The 24,215-nt window shown below is 40.5% G+C and overlaps 1 protein-coding gene across 3 annotated transcripts in view; it reads left to right on the top strand.

Moving 5' to 3' along the window:
* Positions 1-24,095, top strand: part of LOC115423447 (proteoglycan 4-like) — a 39,086-nt gene extending 14,991 nt beyond the window's left edge. For 2 of the 3 annotated variants that reach the window (XM_030140267.1, XM_030140268.1), the window contains exons 2-5: positions 9,129-9,825; positions 10,252-10,339; positions 23,474-23,694; positions 23,880-24,095. In XM_030140267.1, the coding sequence (XP_029996127.1) occupies positions 9,219-9,825; positions 10,252-10,339; positions 23,474-23,694; positions 23,880-23,956 (993 nt within the window). In that variant the 5' untranslated portion in view covers positions 9,129-9,218 and the 3' untranslated portion in view covers positions 23,957-24,095. The remainder of the gene's footprint in view (positions 1-9,128; positions 9,826-10,251; positions 10,340-23,473; positions 23,695-23,879) is intronic. The other variant, XM_030140269.1, reaches the window with a different exon arrangement.
* The last annotated feature ends 120 nt before the right edge of the window (positions 24,096-24,215 follow it).

Raw genomic sequence — 24,215 nt, 5'->3', positions numbered from 1 at the left:
ATATGAGATTATAAACAGAAAATTAATTCAGAGTTTGTTTCAAAACATTTTATTATTACTATATTAATTTTTAATGCAGGCTAATTATTTAACTTAATCACAGTCACATTGCGTGACTTTAAAGCCCCTGCTAAATCATCTATATGAATACAGTTGGTGATCATCATACATCACTGACCTATATGCATTCATGAGACACTAGTATGATTAATAATCATGTGACAAACACCAGAAAAACAGTTATGTTTGTCTTGTATGGAGAGCTACAGTGTAAACTTTGTGCATAAAGTATCAGTTTGGTTCACGGTCTGAATGTTTTAAAATCCATCCCACGATGTGTCAGAAGAAGGATGAATGGTTTATTAGCAGGGTCAAAGAGCTCAGCATCTTCTGTTTTGCTGCTTGTGAAGATAAAAGCATGTCAATTACAGGGTCAGAGGCCACTGAATGCTCGTTAAAAGCACCTTCCCAGCCAGAACCTACCCAGTAACATTCCCTCCCCACACTGCATCCATCTTCACTAGAACCTTCTATCCTCTTACAGAATACTTATGTCTTGAGTAATTCTGTCAAGCTCATGTGAGTTCATGTCAGCCTTAGCAGAGGGTTACATTGGCCACAAAAGCTCACTTTCTTTTTGCTTCTTTTCTGACGCTTCCCCTTGCCCTACCCCCACCAATGTTGCTTATGCTTCCTTCCCCCACAATCCCTCTCTTTGACTACTATTTAGAGTAGGGCCTGGGGATAGAAGAAGGCTCACATAATGTGTGTGTGTGTGTGTGTACACAGTTGTGTGCTGTGAGAGCAGGGCTGACTTTACCACAGCGATTCATGCACACTTTTGGATGGTCGGCTGGCTAAAGTGATTTCAGCCTTTGTGTAGTCTCTCGTTTCTAACTGACACTGGTCCTGATGAGACATGAACAAACACGGCAGCCTTAGAGAAGACTTGACATTAACTTAACATTTAGCCCAATAACCCCACTCTGCAGCTGCTTAATGCAAATCTGCATAATGAATTGCAGCTATCCATAGTACTGATTTCTTAAAAAGATTGTGTATTTTCCTGTGAGCACATTGGAAATTTAACCTCCTGCCGTATGCAAAACAGTCATGGTTTGTACACTCATACCCCCCGCACACACAGTAGTAGATTGTACTTGATGCAAAAAAGGGGGTCAAAGTAGCTGTATTTCTGTTTGAATATGCTGATGACCTCATTATTCAAGATGTTTGTGTCTAGACAGAAAAGCTTAGATCTCCCAGCGCTCCTGGATGCCCTCCAGTTATTGACGCTATTGGCCTAAACATTGTAGTGGTGCCTTGTAAGTGTGAAATATGCACACATTTTGTTTACTCCCCATTGTGGGTATTAGGAAGGGATGATGCCTAGGAGGATGATCTCACTGCAGAGCTGGCTTGGCCGTCATTAGCTATTGCTTGAGGCGTATTAAGTGTAATAATTATACAGTAATAACAGAAATAAATAGCATTTGTCAAAAGAGCTCAAATGACCCAAGACTTGTTCACACTGTCACATCAGTCTACATTTTACTGTTTTGATTGAGAGATCCCTAGTGACAGAAATTAGAAAAAGTGCATTCAAGGGCATGCGCCAAATCGTGGGAGTTTTAAAATTGTAAATGTGGCCAGCTCACGCATATGATGCATATGGCAACTGAAACAATGTAAACACTGCAAGCTTCACCTTTGGTCTAATATTTGTGTGGGTTTCCTGTGGCCCCATTTACTGTGTAGCTCATCACTGAGGCTTGAAGGGAATTTAGAGTGGGATGCTAGTTACATGACACTGTAGCCACATGACTTGGGCACATTATGAAGGCCAACACACATTTTTGCAAAGTCAACTACGTTCAGGAGACAGAATAAGAAATTTGCTGTGAAAATGATCCAAGGCAACTGGAATTTGAGGCATCTCCACTTCCATTCCACTTTGTCCTGTCTCCCACGTTTGTGTGTGTATGTGGTTGTGTGTGTGATGGACGCCATCCTGCTGACAGGTCTGGCCAGAAGTTCAGGTTAAGCCATTTAAACTTTGAGACTGTACACTGTGCTGAAATTAAACATGATTTGAATTGAGCCTGATGGAGCTGACATCACCATCTGTCTAGAGTCCGCTGCTGGAAATGTTTGCTTGTTCAGAGGCTATTTTGTCTCAGGTCATTGAATGTTCGTGGTCCCTAATGGGTTAAAAATGCCAGTTGGTGTATTACTGCCTGGTTTGTAGCCTAGGCAGTGTCATAGATGATGCTAGAGAGGATTTCCCAGAGCCTCCCTGTGTTAAGAAGGTTACTTCTGCTTTAATTCGTTTTTTTAAATGTAGTTTGGTCAACTTAAGGGGAAATAGACTGAGACTTGGGGAAAGTAATGTAATGTAATCCCACTGTAAGCCCCTTTGGTTGTTTAAAACCTCTTCCTCAGCTTCAGTTTAGGTGCCAGACTAGTGAACCAGCAAAACACTTAATCCTCAGTTGCTTTTGTGAAAAGTACAGTTGGACCAGAAAGCTCTATGGTCCAAGTTTGTATAATTGTATGAATGTGCAGACAGGGGTGGAAAATAGAATTTCTTACCAAAAGCTTCCATAGATAAATACAAAGAAATGATTGTAGAGGAATCTAACTTGTAAATGGAAATGGCGTGATGCAGCTTTAGGGCGTTTCACACTGCGTACCCAAGTACGTTGGACCCCAAACTCCACTTAATTTTATCAGTATCAATGCAAACATTCCATGTGCAAGTACTGTACCCAAGTCCAGCTGAGAAGGTAGTCCTGGGTACAGACTGCAGTGTCGGACTCCAGTACGGTACATTGCAGTGTGAAAGTGATCCATGCCCGAGAACGGAAGTGACTTAATCACCACAAGACCATAAATGGTGCTCCTGTTGTCTCCTGAAAAAGCCTTGGATCCTTGCGGCACGGGCTTACCTAATCGACTGAACTAGGGATGCAAATTATCGATTAATCCATTAATCATTAGTTGGATGACCTTATCGATTAACGATTAACTGATAAACGGCGATTTTCCTGAGAACCTGAATTTCTTTTTCAATACAGTCTATAAAAATAAAAGCTAAATATTATTTATATACTTCATGAAAAAAGCATGTCATATTCCTTAATGATTGATTTATTGAACCATTGGATACAGTCAGTGTTTCCTGTGGAATTCGTCTGTTGGTGTGGCGGTGTGTAATGGGGAGGTGCACGTGCGTGTGTTTCGGTCGGTGAGGGTGTGCGCGCTTGTCGGTGTGGGGGTGGGTACTCGTCCTCATGCACGCCGGGGACGTGTGTGTTGGTTGGTAACTGTGCGCATGCATGCATGACTTTCCGTTCTACTTATACTATGGGGGTGCGGGGCAGTGCAGTCGGTGAAACTTTTAGTTTATTTATCTTTTACCTACCTCCTGAAGCTTCGCAAACTTTAATTGCCCCCCCCCCCCCGCGCCTTTTCCCGTGTCCACCAGGTGACCACAGGACATAATGCTCGGCATACCTGTGGCCCAGATCAGGAGCCTGAGGGATGTTTTCAGCTTCTGTCTCACTGACCGTGGACTAGACGAACCTCCAGGGAAAACGCTCTGATACTGACCCTGCATTTGTGCTTGTATTTAGTCGGGGGTGCCCTGCTCCCACAAACAGACGGGTCGGTCTGTGTTTGGCTCCACCATGTCCATAAAGACATTCTAACACATCAACGCCATGATCTGGTTCGATGACCAGCTATCCCAGCCGTGGAGTTGCAGCGCGGACAAACCGGCAGCCTTCAGACAGGTGTGGACAGGTGGACAAGGGCACTTAACTGACAATTAATATTTAATCGAGCAAATTCTTATCGATAATTAATCGTTAATCGATTAATTGTTTACATCCCTAGACCGAACCACTCGTGATATATCGGGGACAATGAAGGTCGCTCCTCTTCACTTTGCCTCAAAACAGGCTAACAGATAAAAAGTATTGCCGCTATTGTAGACAAATGAACAGAACAGTTGCTCGTTGATGATGTCAGGGTTTGTCTTCTGACTTACAGTTTTGTCTTCTTCTGACTTCCGCGTTTGTTGGATAGCGACAGAATTCCTTCCACCCTGCCACCTACTGTTTCAACCCTGTAACACCCACTTGTACTCAGGCATGGGCCGCGGTACATGCTTGTGAACACATCTGCAGGGAATGTGTGAGCATATCCAGGTTACGGCATGGATCCAGATAGCCAGTGTGAAAATACCCTTACAGTGGTCAGTTGCATTGCCAATTAAACAGTTTCAGAGCCTCATGGCCTTCACTTCTATTTCCTGTGTGCATTTCTTTAAAATCCGTGAATAAACACAATACATGATACATGAGTCCTGAAGGATTAAAGATGACTGTATGATCCTCTCACTTGTAACAAATTTAAAAGAATATTAGGCAAGTGTTTGGTGTTCTTGGCCAAAAATCTGATAACCTTTGCTGTAAAGCAACATGCTATTAGGGCTGCCACTAGGGAATATTTTCATTTTTAAGTTTTTTTCAATTTATTGATTGTTTGGTCTATAAAATGTAAGAAGGTGGTGAAAAAAAGAATGATCAGAGCAGGACGAAGCCCAAGATCCTCAAATGCCATATTTGGTTATTTTAACGTCATAGATGAGTAAAGAAACAAAAGCATAATATTTAATGCAATTAATTTAATGATAGAATAAAAAATATTGGACTTTGGACTTAAACAGCCAATTCTCAAATGGTTAATTCAGTGGTTTACAGTTAATCGTGCAGCTCTACATGGCAGCTTCCCTACCTGTAATATTTTGCATTCAATTTTATATAGTGGCATGAAACAGCATTGCAGCATTTATCTTTATCAATTTACCATATATCTTTACATGTATGTGAAATATATATTCTCAGGATTGACAGGACGTAGCTGAAGGTGAAGGTGTGTATTTAAAAATTTAATTTATGCCTACTGAAGCTTTGATTGGCAGTCAAAATTCTGCCACTAGAAAACAATGAAACATACGAGCTGATAGTCGTACATTATGGATTCACTACCATATTAATTCATGCATGCACAGTATCAACACCTATTTGATAGCCTATTTCTTGTTTCTCAATTGTTCAACTATTTATCTGGCTAGTTGTGTTCCATCTCTAAATTTTTGATTGATGTGAAAACACTGCAGATCAAAAAATGCAAGTCAGAAAACTTGAATGACAGACAAACATTTTGGACTCAATGTTAGGTCAAATCACACAATTTAAGCCTTTGCATAATTACTAACCGATCTCTATTTGGTTTTTAGACCAGGTGAAATGAATGCTAACAGCCAAAAAAAAAGATGACATCTTTCATATGATGATATTTGGGATTTAGAGAAAATGACCTTACCACCCAAGCAAGTAGTCTTATGCACAATATTGTCCACAAAAATCCCAATATGACGTCTCTGCCAAATTGTTGAGCCTGAGTTGGTACGTTGAAGTGATTGACAATAATGGAAGGTTTTATGTATTTTTAAACCTTCAGCAATTTCTAAAGAAAGAATTGGACTTTTGCACAAGCCTTGAGAACGGGCTAATTGATAATGCTTAATGCATGCCCTTTTAACAATAACCGTCCTCAGTCTAATTAGATTCCATTATAGAGCTGTAATGTCAGTAGGAACATCAGTCAGTTGCACAGCAAGAAAACCAGAGCAGGAGAGTGCCCTTTGTGTCATCAGCTCTCCAAACTGGAGGTACTGGGATTCAATGCAAATCAAGGTAGTTTTATTATTTCAGGTGTCAAATAAACCAAAGTCATGCTTGCTACAGAAGTAAATTTCCCCACTTGGCAATTCACCCATAACACTACAGTGACCCTGACAAAGTGTGACACCGGCCGCAAAATGGCATCCTTTATTGCGGCACCACTGCCAAATGAGACATTCTATACCACTAATGATGTCTAGGGCCGGCTGAGTGAGTGGTAGAGCCCGGGAGAAGATGTGCAATCTCACAGCTGTCTGCAGGCTCGAAGGAGAAAGAAATGTTCCTCTGGCTGTGGCCATGCAAAGATTTATCACCTCTCTCTCTCTCTCTGTCTCTCTCTGTCTCTCTCTGTCTCTCTCTGTCTCTCTCTCTCTCTCTCTGTCTCTCTCTCCTCTCTCTCCTCTCTCTCTCTCTCTCTCTCTCTCTCACACACACACACAAAGCAGCAGCAGTGTAAGTTGCTCTGGAGAGGAGCTGCAAAATGAGCAGCCTTGCCAGATGCTTAGTGTACTGTGGGAAGTTTAATAATGAGAGGAGAGAATGTGATTGAACACAGGCTTATTTCCTGGTTCACTGCTTGGTCAAATTTGGTCACAGTGGTGAGACCTTATGTTAGAGCTCTTGGACTGAGGCAAACGATCAAAGAATGGATCATCATCAAAGTTTTTCTCTCCTTACTTTCTCTTTTCTTCATTCTCACTCCAGGGACCACCGTCTCAAATACTATGACTGGTGACATTTATCATATAATTGAATTCACTCTTCACATTTGTAACTCCACTGGCATTAAAACCTCTTCCAACCAAAGGGTGCGGCATGGGTCACAGCTACCCTTCCAGCTTCTTAAATCATTGTTGGTGGCAGCCTGTTGAACTAGCTGTGTGTCCCTGCTTGTATGTGTTGTTTGAGATACACACATTTTTTTTGCAGTATTTTTTTCCCCCTCTGGCCCTGCTCAGCTGCTCTGGCCATCTGTGCAAAGGAAAACAGAGAACAGAGGGATGGAAGAAGAGTGCTAGTGGTGTTGGGGGCAAGACAGAAATCAAGGAGGGGGAAATGGATAGGAGGAACAGCAGAGAATGAAAGAGGGTCTTTTGACACGTTAGGCTCAGTATAGAGGATGAGTTAAGGATGACTGATGAAGGAAAGAAAGATGTGGAAGAGTGTACAGGGACTGTTTCTGAGAAGCTAGTGGCATAAAGATGATGTCTGTCCTCTTCCAAAAAGAGGACAGGGAGTGTGTGTGTGTATGTGGGTGCGTTTAGGTCAGTGGAAACTAGGATGACTAGTGATGTCTGGATTTCAGAGTCGGACCAGCAAATATCAACCCAGTGAGCTCATGTGATGTCTTGTTTTTTCCCTGCGTCTTTTCTTTTCTCTCTCCCACTTGGTTCTGTTTCTGTTCCCATGCTCCACAGGCCAAGCCTCTTCCTCTGGGCTGGCCTCTGCATTTGCCTTGGAGTTGTCTCTGCTTAGCTCTCTTGCACAGCCGGCTCCTTGCACTGTTTGTAAACTTTGACAAGCCCATTTCCTGCTGTTCCCCCGCTTCCCGTCGGGCTTCTCTCACCAGACCAATGATGCCAGACTTGTAAAAACCTATCCATTTCCTCCCATCATTCTATTTGAGAGCAGCTGAGAGAACAGAATATGATGCATTTGTCTAATATTGACACAGATCATGTATGACAGATCCTAGTACAGCTGGTTGTCCTTTATTCAGCTTCATGTGCCTCATACTTTTCACTTTTCGTCCTCAGTGTCCCTGACTACTTCCTGTGTTTTGTCTCCCTGTCTTTTGGTTTATTCTACAAGCTTTGACCCACTTAGCACGTCCACCCGGGCCTTTATCACATCCTGAACCTACTTTTCTATTTTAATTGACTTGCCTAGTGCTGTGATGCATTGCCTAGCTCCTTGTGTGTTGCAACACTATTACAGGTAGCATGTACAGTATGATGTGTCTGCGCTGTTTGCGTGCAGAAGCTTTTTGCCCTCCTCCAAGTGTGCTATCCCAGAAAACTAGTCTTCCACACTAGTGATTCTGATGCCATTTTACACCAAGAACAAACTAAGCCAACTCATAGCAGGAACAACTCTAGCCAAGTGTGTCACTGAGGTTTTTAGTATCACAGAGGGACACATTTGCCACTGCATTTCGGTTGGCATGGAAATCAATCAAGGCTATTTGTAGAATGAGTTGTTTTTGTGGTAGATATGTCCTCCCCTACCCCGTCTTTGTGGCCCATGAGACTTTAACACACAGCTGATCATGAAATGGGTTTATCTAATTGTTTGTGCTAGTGTCAGAGCTCTAGATATATTCTCTGTAACACCTTTGGCACCAACGAGGATTTTGTTTTTCCAAATTCAATTAAATAATAGTCTAACTTCAAAACATATTGCACAAAAGAAAAAAAAACAGCAATCACTTTAGTGTTTACTGTAAACTTTGGTCCAATTTAATTCTGTTGCACTAGTTAAAATGGGATGCAGTATTGATTTTATGCCTAAACTTGGAGACGTTTCACTTTTTAAACAGCTGCCTTTGTGAGATAACTTGAGCAAAATAATCAAGGTTGTAAAAGAATGTTGAGGGACAGATTCAACTCAACATCCTTCAGTGATGCCTTCATCTGTCAAAAACAGATGTGAAAAGCCAGTCATTGCAAGACACTCTTTTCTCCTTGCTAGGCTGTTATATATTGATTTACTCACCAAATTACAGCTTTGCTGCTGGACTGTCATGAATAGACTAAATTTTTCCATAGCTGTCAAACAATGTTATCTCTCCATAATAAATTCAGAGCAACTGAAAGGTAATGCCTTTGCTTTATAGTTACTAGGTCCTGAGAGCACACATGCATTTCATGGCCTCTCCATACTGAATGCAGTGTATTGAATTTTAAATCACATCAGTAAACCTGGATTTAATAAACATGATCATTTTGTGGAATACAGCTCTATGTAAATCTTGATTTACAAATTTAAATCTAGTTTTGCTAAACTCTGACAAATTTATTTAGATTAAATTAATCTTTGTCTGTGCAGCATAGTCTAAGTTTTACATTTTCCTAGATAGAGTTCAGTTGCCTCTTGAACTGTTCTGTACATTCTCTACACCAGTAAATTTGCACTTTTTGATCCTTTTCTGCCCTACAATGCTGCCATCAATTTTGCCTCCCTGTAGTAAAAGTTGGATGTCTGCATAATACTGTTTGTGTGGGTGCTGGATGCTGAGGCAGTTGCTTTATCTGATTCCTGCAACTAACAACATTCCTTGACTTACATCTCCTGATAGGAGGGAAGGCAGACCTTTCATGTCTGGTCTTGCAGCAGACTAACTGTCTTGTACTATATGTCATTCTGTCTCTCCAGACTAGGTCTTGCTGTTTTCAGAAAGCCTCCCGACCTGTTGCCATCCTCTTCAGCCCTGCCCTGCAGAGACGGACTACCATTGAAGGGGAGATGAAGCCGGATGGGGTTGCCACGGCAGCAATGGAGCCAATGGAAACATTGGAATCCAATCCACCGAATGAAGCTGCAGGACAGGAACCCAACCAGGCAGCCAGTTCAGTGGAGGGGGAGATGTCACAGCAGCCCGTAGGAGAGACAGGCCCAGTGGAGGCCCAGCCACAAGAGGCCAAGGGAACTCCAGCTGCCAAAACAGGCAACAAGACCTCAGGAGACTCCAAAGCCAAGACAACCAACAAGACTGCAGCCAAGACAAAACCTGGCACAGCTCCGACCAAGACGACAACTGGCTCAAGGTCCAACACATCCCAGGCTCGTCCATCAAACGGTGTGTCCAAGCCCCAGACCAACGGAGTGGCCAAGAAGACCACACCTGCTTCAGACAAAAAGACCACTCCAACCACAGCCAAAAAACCAACAGGTACAACCGGAACCCCAGCATCAAAGAGCATCACAAAAGCGGCTGAGAAGAAAACCGCAGCAGCTTCACTGGCCACCAACGGTGCAAAGTCAACAACTGGAACGACCAAGAAAACGCCATCCGGCACTGCCAATGGTGTTAAAACAAGTGCAACTGCAGCTGCTGCAAAGAAGCCCCTAGGTCTGTCGAAATATTATCACAAAATAATTGTATCAGAACAAAAACACCAGTGTAGTCCTGAAAGTGGCTGCCTGATATAAACGTGCACAGAAAGTCTACAGGGAAATCTTTCACAGCTCCTGCTCTATATGGGTACTTTTCATTGTAATGTATTGGTATATGGATAAATGCACATAGGATGGAATCGGCACACATATTAGACATGGTGAGGTGAATGCAGTTAATCTAGAAATGCATTTGCCCTAGAGCCCCATGACATACTGTACTATATGACAGAAATATCTGCTTGACCTATATCTTTGACACACTGAATGTGTAGTCTATTTTGCATGATATATGCTTCTTTTCATGCACAATGACCTCATCATGATCTCATAATCCCCTATTAACCATTTCTTCTTTTCAACTTTTTCCACTCTCCTACAGCTTCCAAACCTGCCTCTGCCACACCCAGCAAGCCAAGCTCCACTGCTTCACCCAAACCTGATAAGGCCCCTGTTTCCAAGACAACTAGGTAGGTGTGACACTTGTGTGGAACTGAACCGCCACACTTTTTCAAGGGGAGTGTTGAAGTGTGTATGTAAGAGAACAAGTATGAAAGTGATTCCTGTACACCTGTAGATAACGCAGACGGTCTTCTTCACAGATGGCCTTAAGGCAAAAGAAGTCTAAGTGGATTCTTTGTGTTAAAAGCTATTCCATTGATTTGCTAATATATCCAGAAATTTCCTCCAGTAACAGTAAATACTAGAAAGTACAAATAAAAATATCAGGGAGCACGTTGTGCATCATAAAACTCATCAGTGCTAAGTGAGAAGCAGTCAATTCAAAGGGATTAATTTGGCTGTCTGTTCAAAGAGGACCCACTGTAAGAAAAAACTCCCAGGAGGAATGATGGACAATGATCCCCCACATAGAGATTTGGAGGGGCTAGGCTAAGTAGGCCAGCTACCAGCCAAAAGGAATGCCTTGCAGGGTTTCACCAGAGCAAGCATTATACAGCATTATTAATAAAACAAGTTTTGGGAGGGGAGGAGGGAATGGAATTAACTGAGCGAATGCTCTTAATATGTAATTTTCCTCTAAGCGAGCGCTCGTCAACATCTCCAGGCACCGGCATATGTTGAGAATGTGTTTGTGTGTGGAATCAGGTCAACATGTGTTCCTCACCTGAGTCACACTGTGTGCATCGTGTTAGGTCCTGAGGTGACTTGGCAACAGACCAGCAGAGGAGGCTAAAGGAGGCCTTTGTCTGAGACTGTGAGCAGATAGAGCCTAAAGGAATCAGAGCGGTCTTTTAACAGGATTCTGTTTCCCTGCCTCTTGTTCTTGTTTGTTTGTTAAAGCAATGGCTGCTTTCATCTTGTTGTGTTACCAGCATGATGTATGGCATGACATAGGGATCAGCATTTCAAGCTAAAGTGCTATTCGATATTCATTGGGAACTATTCAACCATTCCTTACCGATTTTCCCCCCAGCAGAGTTTGAGATGCCTCATTTTCAACACAGAACTTCTTAAAGGCTTTTGGGCACGAAATTTTTCTCTTCATGTAATAGCATCCAAGTTCACAGTGCCACAAACATTTTGCCAGTGTTGGGAATGACAGTTTTGCTAGATAGTTTATTTATTTATTTTTCTTTAACCTATATTTAACCAGGTAAGTTAGTTGAGAACTGATTCTTATTTACAGTAATGACCTGGCCAAGAGGCAGCACACAAACAGAATGAGTAGCAGCACAGGTTGCATGTATAAATGACAGAACAGATTAAGTACACAACAAACATCAAACCAACTAGTGGTTAGTGGTACTAACATGTTCCTTTACTACTGTTAGTGCTGGTGTAAATTGTCTGGGTATCACAAATTTTGCTGAATGTCAGTCAGGCTCTACACAAGTCCAATCCCTAGTTGGACCAGGTGTCTTGCTGGTTTCCAGTTAACAACATTAAAGAAATAATCCATTTGTGTGTTTTAATATCTAGTATCACAGTCAAAATTTATGATGAGCATTTGTGTGTGCTTCATACACTGATGCTTATAACATTTAATACTTGCATACAAAATTTGATATCAAACATTAACAAATATATAGATTTGATATTCCAAAATATGAGCTATATATATTTGACTATATATACTAATATCTGACTATATCATGTAATAATTAATTAATGCTAACTTTGGGTAATGTTGCAAAATTATGTTAACAGGCTTGTTGTATTTAAGTGTAGATAAACTTTGATGGTTTGACCACAACTACTTCAAAGCTGTCAGGAAAACATAATTTTCTACATTGGACTGCAGGAAAGTCAGGTGTCATTCACACCTGTTGGAAACACTGTAGATATCAATGCCGTGAGCACTGTAAATTATTTGGTTCTTACCAAAATAAAAAAAACTTAAATTAACTAACACTTCTAAATTACAATGGCATGTTAGGGCCACATAAGAAAATAAAAATGCTTGCCACTACAAGAATAAAGTCGTTATATTTCGAGAATAAAGTCATTATTTAACAAGACTAAAGTCATAGTTTTAAAAATCTCATTATTTAACTAGAATAAAGTCATTTTATTTCGAGAATAAAGTCATTATTTAATAAGAATCAAGTCAGAATATAATGTGAATAAAGCCGTACCCACTCATCGAATAATGTAGAACTTCGAACATTTTGTGAAGTTATACTTTCATTTGGGGTTTACACACAAAGGCCAAATACTGAGCCTATCCCCCCATCAACACATTGCTGCTTCGCTTGTTGCCTTCACTGTAAAACCAGAAAATCTGTAGAATTTTCAAAAAATTACGACTTTAATCTCATAAAAATACAACTTTATTCTCATTAAATGAGTTTTTTTTTAAAAATACAACTTTATTCTCATTAAATAATGACTTTATTCTGAAAATATAATTCTTTTTAAATAATGAGTGTTTTTTTAAAACTACGACTTTATTCTCATTAAATAATGACTTTATTCTCGAAATATAATGACTTTATTCTCGTTAAATGAGTTTTTTTTAAATTACGACTTTATTCTTGTTAAATAATGACTTTATTCTCAAAATATAATGACTTTATTCTTGCAGTGACAAGCGTTTTTTTTTTTCTTATGTGGCCCTAATACACCGTCATACTAAATCTATCTTGTTTTAAGAGTTGATTTCTTATTTTAAGTGTTCAGCTTTACGCTATAATCTTTAGTCAAGCACAACCTCATCTTTTTTGTCTCAAATAGGCAGGAAATCTTAAAATGAGGTAAATAACTGTTAAAATAAGATAATATTACATCTTTCCCCCAGAGTCTCATCAAAATAAATCTTGTTTTAAGATTCAGTAACGAAGTCAAGTTGCTAGATTCAAGTCACACAAAAAGCATCTGAAAGAAACAGTTTATTATTGCTCTGACTTCAAGCATGCACTGCAAAAAATGAATCTTAAGAAATGACCAACTAACTTTTTTTTAGCGATTTATTGTTATTTACAGACTTAAAACATGACAAAAATGATAAAACAGTTTAACATGACCCTTGACTTATTTGAAAAATGACTGAAAAATTCCTACGACCAGAAGGAATGTTGTAGAGACATGAAACCAAAGCCGAATTTTTCGTCTCATTCACTTATTTTCTGTCACTAACATGTTTGACAAACTCCATGTTCCCACAGTCACTGCTTGTTCAGTTCTGACTTTTTTTCCCCACATATTTAGGTGGCTGCATATATATATATATATATATATATATATATATATATATATGAAAAACAAAAAACAAAAAAAAAAACCTAACCCTAAAAAAAATTCTAACAAAAGGTTCTCAGCTGTTTTTTGTAGTATTAGGTGTCCTTAATAACATACTAAAAGTTTACCAAAGTTTGACCACTAGAAAGGTATGTTTTTCAAGATGGCGTCCAAGATGGGCAGGAAGGCCTTAAAATATCTTAGCTCCTTCATTATTTGACCTAGCCAAGTAATCTTGGTGTCTAACCCCATGTTTTCTGGGTCTATGAATATTTTGGACTTGTCTAAATTGCACTGACATGATTACATACTAAAATATTGAACATTTTAGATCAGTAGATGGTTTTTGGTTGCCGGTGGAGGTTTGGATCTTTATGGGTTAATAATGATAATAACAAGTTACATCATATTTTTGAGATAAGAAAAATAAATTCAGTATTTACCCATAAAAAACCAAACAGCAGCTCAGTCACCAGGGAGGAGCTTGGAGTAGAGCCACTGTTCCTCCTTACTGAGAGGGGCCAGCTGAGGTGACTCGGGCATCTATTTCAGATGATTCCTGGATGCCTCTGATGCCGATTTTTTTACAATAAAATTTTTATTTAAATCTGGAGTCATTATTTATAGGTTATTATGCTATTGTGCTATTGTTTTACTTCAGATCAAAATTTGGCTGAATATGAAACCTGAACTAAAACAAGTGTGACACCTTTGACTTTTAATAACTTTAGTATAATTTTGCAAATTCATACTGTGGGCCAAACATTTTACTAATTCCTCTAAGCCTCCCGCTAGTGTGTAGCTAATTTTCCTTTTCCCTACCTCTGGAAACTTTAATTTGAGGGGACAGGACGTTTGTTTACCCCCCGCCCCCAGACCAGATCTACCCGGTCTTGTGACAAATCCGATCCAATCTGATCGGATAGGGACATCCCTCCCCCTTATTTCAAGATTTAACAATCATAATTTAAGAAATCTTATCAAGTGAAATTATCTTGCTGCATGAACAGATAATTTCACTTGAGTACCTTTTCCTCAGATTTAGTATTTTTGTCTTGTTTTTAGACACCATTTTTTTTGCAGTGAGCCCTAATTATTCTGAGATGTACTTAATAAAACAATCATTTACAAAATACCCACCAGCGCAATTAATAGTGGAAGTAAAGCATACCTGACCATAATAACAAAGAATTGTAGTATTATGTTTTTCTTTCTAGAGCAAAGTTCGAGTTTTTCAATGGGAGGCAGTTGCAGCCAAACGCTGCAGCTCTGAGCAGTTCAAACACACACACATCCCAAAGACACACCAAATTGGTCACTTCACTCAGTGATGCAGAGCAACAAGTCTTTTATTTATTCAGGTGGAAACATGAGCAAAAAGTTAAAGTCCATCAAGTACAGGCAAAGAAGCAGTGAGAACAGTTGGATGTTTAGCCCATAGTTCATCTGACCTGTTTATGTTATGTACCACTATGCTAGCAGCCTGGAGCCTGAACATAAGTTAATTATTTAAGGTGACTGGTAGCACGATGATTGCTTCATAATGGGTCGCTTCATAAATTTATTGTGAAATGGTCAGTGTCTTCTGATCGGTCTTTCATAGATTCAGAGCCAGAGGATTTAGAGACCAAGAGGCTACAGGAAAACCACCACACTGTCCTGCATTCAGTTTGATACCTACAAATGTTGAATTGATGACCTTTTCTACAGTAAATATGTAACTATATATGATATTTGTTTCACACTTTAAAATTTTTATAAAATCTGAATCTATGGTAGTGATAATTTCAAAACAGTGATTTTGTACTTAACTAATAAAGAATATTAATTATGTAAGACTAAACTACAAATGAGAAGTTAAAACAAATAATTGTGCTCACAATTTAAACTGTGACCATAATCCTAACCTAAAAAAAAGAAGCATGGGATCGATGAGAGTAGTAGTATCGATAAAATCATAACAATACCCATCCATAGGCTTTTCCTCCATCAGAGAAGAAAAAATCAGTAGAGGACAAGAGACTCCATTTGACAATATTCATGCACTTCTCCATAATGTTTATGAAAAAAATAAAATAAAATAACCATGTTTTTTTTTTTTTTTTTTTTTTAAAGCTAACAACAAGGTGTTTCCCTTGAGGAGCCTGCAGATTTCCCCTACCCTTCCCTACCCTACCCAACCCCACCCCACCCTCCTTACTCCACCTTCCATTGGTAGCAGTTGGATCATAGAGATTATTCTGAGATTACAGCTTGAAACAATTGTTGAGGTGCTCTCATCTCATTATGAAGCATTACACAAGGACATGTTGGTAATTAACTGTGCAGCACAGAGTGTTCACTGAGCAACCTTTGTAAATAATTTGTGATTTTGTTTATAAATATAGAGAAGGTCTCCATCATGTTCATACACTGATCTGAACAGTAGCCAGGTCAGTTAAGTGAGATGAAATCCATGTGTGCCCCTGCTTTAATGATTTATTGAATTTGGGTTGTTAGTGCGTATCTGAACTAGGGATGTAAACAATTAATCGACTATCGATTAATTGTCAATAAGAATTTGCTCGATTAAATTATTAATTGTAGGTTAATTGCCATTGTCCACACCTGTCCGAAGGCTGGCGGTTTGTCCGTGCTGCGACGCTGTGGCTGGGATAGCCAGTCATTGAACCGGATCATGGCGGGGATGAGTTAGAATGTCTTTATGGACATGGAGCGAAACACAGACTGGTCCTTCTGTCTGTGGGAGCAGTGCACACCCAACTAAATACGCGTACAAATGTGGGGTTGGTATCAGATCGGAGCGTTTTCCCTGGAGGTTCGTCTAGTCCACGGTCAGTGAGACAGAAGTTGAAAACATCCACCAAGCTCCTGATTTGGGCCACAGTTATGTTGAGCATTTGCAAAGCTTCAGGAGGTAGGGAAAAGATTAATGAGCAAAAAGTTTCACTTTCATTTCTGCGTGGGGACGGACTGCACTGCTCCGTTCCCCCATAGTATTATAAGTAGGACGGAAAGTAATGCACGCACGCGCGGTTACCAACCAACACGCACGCATCCCCCGGCCGAACTGCGGCCGAGTAACCCCCAACCCCCACCACCGACGAAACGCACGCATGTGCACGCCCCCACCCACCGACAAAACGCATGCGTGCACCACCCCGTTACACACCGCCACATCAACAGATGAATTCCACAGGAACTGTATCCAGTGGTACAATAAATCAACCATTAAGAAATATGACATGCTTTTTTCATGAAGTATATAAACAATATTTAGCTTTTATTCTTATTGAGGACTTGCAGCTGACGTCACCGGTCATTTGATTGTTGTTTACACCACCATATTGGTAGGCACGCTATCTGGATCCAGAAAGTCAGAACTGTTGCTTTATATCGTGTTTTTCTTTGGACTCGTGTTTGCGTGTTTTGTTATTTGCAAGTATGTCTGCTTGTGATAAAGGCACCAAAGATGAGTTTCGGTGTTCACTAACAACAGTGATGCGTGCGTAACTCGGAGGTAAAAACACGAGTACCAGCTACCAGCCGGCTCACATCAGCCGCGTACACCTCCAGGCTCTCCCCCAGAACTTGTGAACTAGCCGATATGTTAGCTCTAAAACAGTCCATTAACTGTCTCTGTCCAAAAGCCGATCCCATCTTCTCTTTCACGGCTGCATAATTTGACTTGACCGCATCGGGAAGGCTGTCCCATAGTAGAAAAGCAGATTTGCACGGATGGGTGGGGAGTATTCTCACCAGCTCCCCGCTGAACTTACCGGTGTCATCCACTGTAGTTCCGACTGCCACTTCCAGCTGCACTATCTAGCTGAGGAAACTCTGACTGTCATTGCCGGCAAAGGGAGCAGATAGATCCACAATCACTCTCTCTCTATAGGGTTATAGGCCAGGGGAAGCCCTCCTGGTAAGTTTAAAGGGGTCTTCATCACCGTACCACATGATGACAATTCTTTATGTCCACACCACTAAGCTCAACAGACACGCAGGCTAACTATACTGAGAAGCTACGCTAATAACTATAACTAATAACTATAAACAACGGTCGGCAGAACAGAACCACCGCTGCCACCAATGGAACCAAGCGGTCTTTCTGCCTAACTTATACTTGGTGAAAGCTAAGTAATAAACGGCACACAGGAGTTTAGCAGGTCCATCGTTTAACACGCTACGAACTCGGCGTGACTTCCTCCTCCAAGACTTAATGTGTCCATACGTCACACAAAACTCATCTATTGCAATTAACCGCAACACATGTGGTTACCATGATCACACTGCTTACAGCTTTACGTTATTGTAGATCTTCACAGGAGAAAGATAAATATCACCAACAATGGGCAATTGTACGATCCAAGGAAAGCTTGCCTACCAATATGGCATCGTAAACAGAAAAGCACGTGATCATGTGACATGTGTGCAAAACCTCAATAGACCGTATTGAAAGAGAAATTCAGGTTCTCAGGAAAATTGCCGCTTATCAATTAATCATTAATTGATTGATAAGGTCAACCAACTAATGATTAATGGATTAATCGATAATTTGCATCCCTAATCTGAACAGGCAGACCTAAATATGAACCCTCATCAGGTGTAATTGTTACTGACCCCTCTAACAATACAAAATGCCCTTGTAGGCATACTTGATATGTGTTTGTATGCATGTCAGCGCTTGTGTCTGTGATATGCTTTAACAGGGCCATACATTTCATGCTTTAATTAGATTTTACCCTTTTCCTTATTCAATGCTTCATCTAGTCTGGCTATCAGCAGAGCAGTGGACAGAGAACATTAATTCCCACATCAGACACACCCTGCTTCTCCTGTTGCTGTCACGCACACTCACACACCAGCAGTGGGTCTCTCAATTTACTCAGTTACTCTAAAACTCAATTGATTTAATTCCATCTACAGCAAGTTCCAGTTATCAGCCAAATAAAAGTGCAGAGCAAATGCAGGTCCACTGAATGGCATCAATCTAATTTAAGGTTACTAGAGTAATGTTTTGGTGCTTCTATTCCACTGCAGGTTTTAGCTAAATTAAATTAGCTTAAAGCTGTTACTGCCACTCTGCTCATTCTTTGTCTGGGTGCTTTTTTTTTAATCCACAGCAGATCTTTCAACAGACTCAAACCCAGTTTTAAAGCTCATGTGTATCTGTGAGAGACAAGCTCTCTCACAGTCCACTTCATCTGCAACCAAAGCAGCAGTAGGTCAGAGAATGCGCTACATGTCCTAACTGTGCAGTCAAGCATATACAATAAACTGGAGATGTTGACATGTCTACATGTGTTGAATGCGATGGATGGATTTGTTTGATCATTTACCTTTCTTTTTTGGCTTACTTTAGCACATATTCAAGTTGGTGTGCATTTTATCAATGAGTTCAGGGCTTGGTCTTATCTTTTCTGTTCTGTCTCCACATAAATTTTTATAACACACTTAACTCTCAATAGCAGCCTAAAGTCTTTGTATATGCAAAAATTAATAGGTGTTCACTGACAGCAGTAGAGACAAGAAACATGCTAGCAAAACTGTTTAATTTAATATTTTCCAGCAGATTCATCAATCCTTCTTTTTAATGGTCACAATTATTATTTTTTTTAAACCTGTTTTTAATTATTAAAGCTAAATATCCTGTAGCCTCTACTTTTACAGATGTTCAGAAAACCTTAATTTAATTTGAAGTTGTATTCAATGTACACTTGCAGATGCTAAGATGTAAGATAGATGAATACTTTATTCAGTAATACAAATTGCCATTGCTACTGGGTGGACTCAATCCTCCGACCTTTTGGATAACAGTGAATTGCACAAACCATTTGTGCCACAGAGGTAACTGTTGTTAATTAGTTTTTAGTATGAATGTGCATCTGCAGGTGTAAGCTGCTTGCATATAACATACAGCTTGTGAAAGGAAACACTGTGCTTGATTAGTGCATAAATGTTTAAAGATGAGGTCATTACAGGTTGTTTATACTACAAAGAATATTTGTGTCTTGTTATATGTTGATAACTGGGAAGTGGTATCCAGTACGCAAACTGCCCAACAGGGCAGTGCAGCATTCTGTGCTGTGTTATAGAGGTGCTATAGTATGTGTGCTGCATGCGCTGTTCATGTGGGATGTAATTAGGATGCATAGCATGTGTTCATTTGCTGGTATATTACACAGTATGATGTGGAGGTAAAGGGGGAAGGGAGGCATACATACTGCCATACCGAACACGTGGTATGCACGCACGTGCTGCTAAGCCACTTTCTTCTACTGCTGTCTGCATATGCAGTCCAGTGAAATAAAAAGGAAAATGGTAGCAGCGGAGTATGGAGGCTATGTGGCTGAATAAGTTATGTGTCCCTGCTGAGCTCCCATCATGCTGCCAGAGATGGCAAAGAGAGTCAGAGTAGGTAGTGTGGATGAATTTATTTGTGACAAACAGATAGGGAAGGTGTGAGGGTTCGTGAAGGTCAAGAGAAGAACTCTGAAACCATCCCTACTGATGATCAGTGGACACAATAAGAATACTGTGTGCTCAGATGATGGATAAGGTGGATTATTGGTGGGCAATCAGGTGGTTTTGCATCAATTTCCTGCCATCCACGCAGCCACCCATGTTCTCACATTAGTCGTGCTGTTTTTCTCATTTATCATCCCACAGGGATGATAAATTTTTATTGCACAAGATTGAATTCAGCCATCCTCATGATCTAACAAATTGCTGGTGATGTAATGGTCTGACAAGTGTGTGTATGTGGTAAGCAGTAGTCTGGGTCATTTTACCCCAGATGCTGTGCAGCATGAAGAAGACAACGTGTTGGCCAGGCTGTAAATCCTTCTTCCTTCTTTGGGTGTGGCCAGTGACTGCAGTTGAAGACCCAATTACCAAATGGATATGGTGGGAACAGTCAGAGGGAGGAATGGAAAGATTGACAGAAGGAGGCATATATCTCAGCAGTCAGTCCATACTGATGCCCAGTGACAGCCATAGGAATAGGAAACACGAACCTTAAGTTTCATCTGATTTGTCTACTATCCTGGCAACATAATATTAAATCTTGTCTTATCTGTAGCTCTTCTTTATAATGTGTTCATTAATGATAGAACAGCTTGAAAACCTCCTAGACTTCAGCAAAATCTAAAATACACAAAATGAGTGATATAAAATGACCCCCTTGCCCTGGCATACTGATTGCATTTTTAGGGAACAGCACTACTTACATACACTTTGGAGTAAACTGGCCTCTACCACTAAAAGCCAACATCCTACCTTCACATTTCTGATGCTTAATTAACTCAGCATCATCTTTAATTAATCTTTGCCTTGTTGCAGGGATGAGCTCTGCCTGCATGCTTACTCATATACCCCTATCATGGTGCATCTCATATTTAAATCATAGCCTGACTCTTGTCATCACAAAGTAGCACCGGCAGGCACCCATATTTCTACACACTGAGGCATTCTGTCTGAGCTCCGCTGATCGAGATACATGTGTTGCTACTATAAAGCTGAATTGTTATCAGTGATCTGCAGGCAACTAAGAAGAACACTTTGCTGTATGCTTCAGTGCGCCCATAGCAACTAACTGCAACAGTCATCTGATTTTTCAGCTCCAATGCATTTCTGGGCATTCCTTGTGTTAACCCCAATTTGAAGTGTTTTGTCTCTCAGCAAAGCCTGTGGTGAAATATAGACAATAAACAAGCCCATTAAGTTAAATGTAGACACAGAGTGGGATGATTCTGAAACAATAACCCTCATAGTCTTCTCTGTTATTTAGCGGACAATGATCTTAATTACAGACCGAAAGCTTGAAATACATGATGGAAGCACAATAATCTCAGAACACACTAACCTATGTAAAGTTCTATAGCTGTAACATAGTCTGGACTTTAATACTCAAGCATACCTTCTTTGAGCAGCAGAAAGAAACCACCAATATAAATTGTGTAATCATACAGAAATAAATAAGTCCCTTCCTTCCACTTCCACCTTTCTTGGTGGCTGGTTAATTCCAGTGCTCTAAAAAGTAGCCCTGTCTTTATGGATTACCCATATTCCTTTCATCAGATAGATGAATGTGAATGCTTTGTCATCCCCTTCGGCAGACTCCATCTCCTTCATAATCTTTCTATTCTTCATCATCTGTAATTCCTTTCTTATCTTTGGGTCCTAGCAATTCAGGCGCCACAGTGTGAAAGTTTATAGATGTGCTTTCATTTCACCTTTTAACATCTTGTTCAATTTGAAGCTTAAAATTTTACCATCATTTATATTCATACTTGTGACTCAGACCTTTGCTGTAGATACAGTTTGAGAGATTTAGTCTTGAGTGAAATTTATTGCTTAGGCTAAATTTGCTTGGCTCAGAAAGGTTTTGTTTTGAGTCATCAGCCAAGGATCTGATGCAACCTTAGGCTCTGCCAGTTTCTGATCATTTTACTCTATTCAGTTACTTTATCCCCATCTGTGTCTTTTATACTGTCTCAGTTACAGAATTATGAGAAGACTTGGTTTGCTCAAGAATGCTCATGCTAATTTTTTATCAGTACATTCAGCTATGTCAGATTTTCCAGTAAACACAATCTGCTCCAAATTGAGCAAGTTAATGTATCATGAATTATTCTCAGTGGTTTTGCATTGTCAGGAAGGTTTTACATTTCTTAAACTGCTCTGACATGACTAACACACCTTTTACTATCCTACAGCCAATCAGGCTTAGATGTGGATGACTGTTTGAACTAATTACATGACCACACATTTATTTTGCTCCTGGGCTTTCATCTTATTTCATGTTACCAAACCATATTCCATACATGGGCCAGATTGGTGATAGAACACACCAGTTCATTGCCCCTACACAATGAACATGCTTTTTAGTGCAGCCCACAGTTACAGCTGGGGGATTTGGAGAAGTTATTTTCATTCTCCTTTCAGTATTAAAATTACATGGCCGCAGCCATGTTCTTTCTCCCTCTACCTCCCTCCGTTGCCTGTTTCTCTTTCTGCCAGTACTAGCTAGTTCTTTATTTAGAAGCAGTTAGTGTAGCATGGGCCCCCAGAGATTGCACACCACAGCCTTGTCAGGACTACTCGATGTAGGTTACTTTGCTCAGACCTGTCATAGAAGGGAGCTTCTGGGTCAGGCTGACTGTTAAAGCAGGCAGGGCAGGCTGATGCGCATTGTGTCCATGTGTCATTCCCTAGTGAGGAGGGGATAGTCAGGAGAGGAGGGCTGACCGGGGTCTGTGGCATCTCTGTGGTGCTCTGTGACTATACTTTAAAGGCCCTCGGGGGAGTTTGTCATGGGGGTTTTTGAAAGGGTGAGCCTGGGCCTGTTGTTGCATCTGATAAATCAAAGAAAGTACAGTTGGAGTAGGATTTGATTGGATAAAAGTCAGTTAGGCTTATTTTTAAATAGCAGAGTACTGAATAGATCAGTTTAGTGTGTGAACCTGTTGACATTTACTCAGTAAATTTGGGCTCATGCTAAATCTGCAAAAGGTTATTTAGGACAGGGCCTTGGCAGATAATGCACTTATTAAGTATCTCCTCTCCTTAGAGTCCATTGTAATGTTGAAGTTTTTCAGTCTTGCAAGAATGTATGTTGTTTTCATGGAGTTTCTCAGTGATGGAAAAGATGGTGAAAGGTGAGAGTTTTGCTGCCTGTCTCCATTCAGGCAGACCTGATGTTTGTGGCATGCCAGTAGCCTTCCTTTCTCTATTAAGTAACAGGAAAACACCATCTCATCTATGCTTCTCATAGGGTTATTGATCTTTAGGTCATTTCCATGTAAACTTGAATAGCTGTCTGCACTACAGCCACACTACCTCAGCTCATCTGCTCCAGTACCTGAAAGTATCTGTCAACTTTGTTCTTTGTCATGTTTTGCCAGGACTGCACCTGCAGGAGCAACTCGACCAGCTTCAGGCTCTACCAGACCCTCTAATTCCAACGCAGCCAAAAGTTCCCCAGCAGCTTCCAAACCTCCAACCCCAAAAACCTCCACCACTAGTACAAAGCCGGCTGCCTCCAAACCAACCTCCACTACCCCCTCTGGTGGCAAACCTCCAGCATCACAGACATCCAAAAACACCACCCCTTTGAAAAAAGGTAAAACATGATATTTATAAGCAGGCATTAGCAGGCATTTTTACTTTGTTAGATTTGTTTAATCCCCATTTATTTAAAAAAACAAAAACAAAAAACCTTTAATACTTCAGTTCTTTAATTAAGGGGCCATATTATTGTGTACATTATAATATTCATTCTGTTTTTTCTTTTTTTTTTCTTCCCAGATGTTACCAAACCAGGAACCCCAGCAGCCAAAAAGTCTGCAGAATCTCCCCGCCCTGCCTCCACAGCAAGTCTGTAAAACCTGAGACCCCCAAATCAACTTCAAATCAGATGTCGCCTCCAAAAAGCCTACACCTAGTAAGGTTACAGATACAAAGACATCCCAAACCATCCAAACCACAAGAAAGTAGGCCCACTGCTTCCAAGACCCCTGCCTCCAAACAGCGGCACCTAAGGCCTCTAGTCCTAAGAAGACAGTGGGTAGCAGCACCCCAACTCCTGTGAAACGTGGCCCTAAAGCAGTTGCTGAATCTGAAAAAGAAATCGCTGTTGCTGCT

This window comes from Sphaeramia orbicularis, chromosome 8, assembly GCF_902148855.1.
Source record: "Sphaeramia orbicularis chromosome 8, fSphaOr1.1, whole genome shotgun sequence".
NCBI lineage: Eukaryota > Metazoa > Chordata > Actinopteri > Kurtiformes > Apogonidae > Sphaeramia > Sphaeramia orbicularis.
Note: the sequence above shows the minus strand (reverse complement) of the source record. Positions and strands in the feature narration are given on the sequence as shown.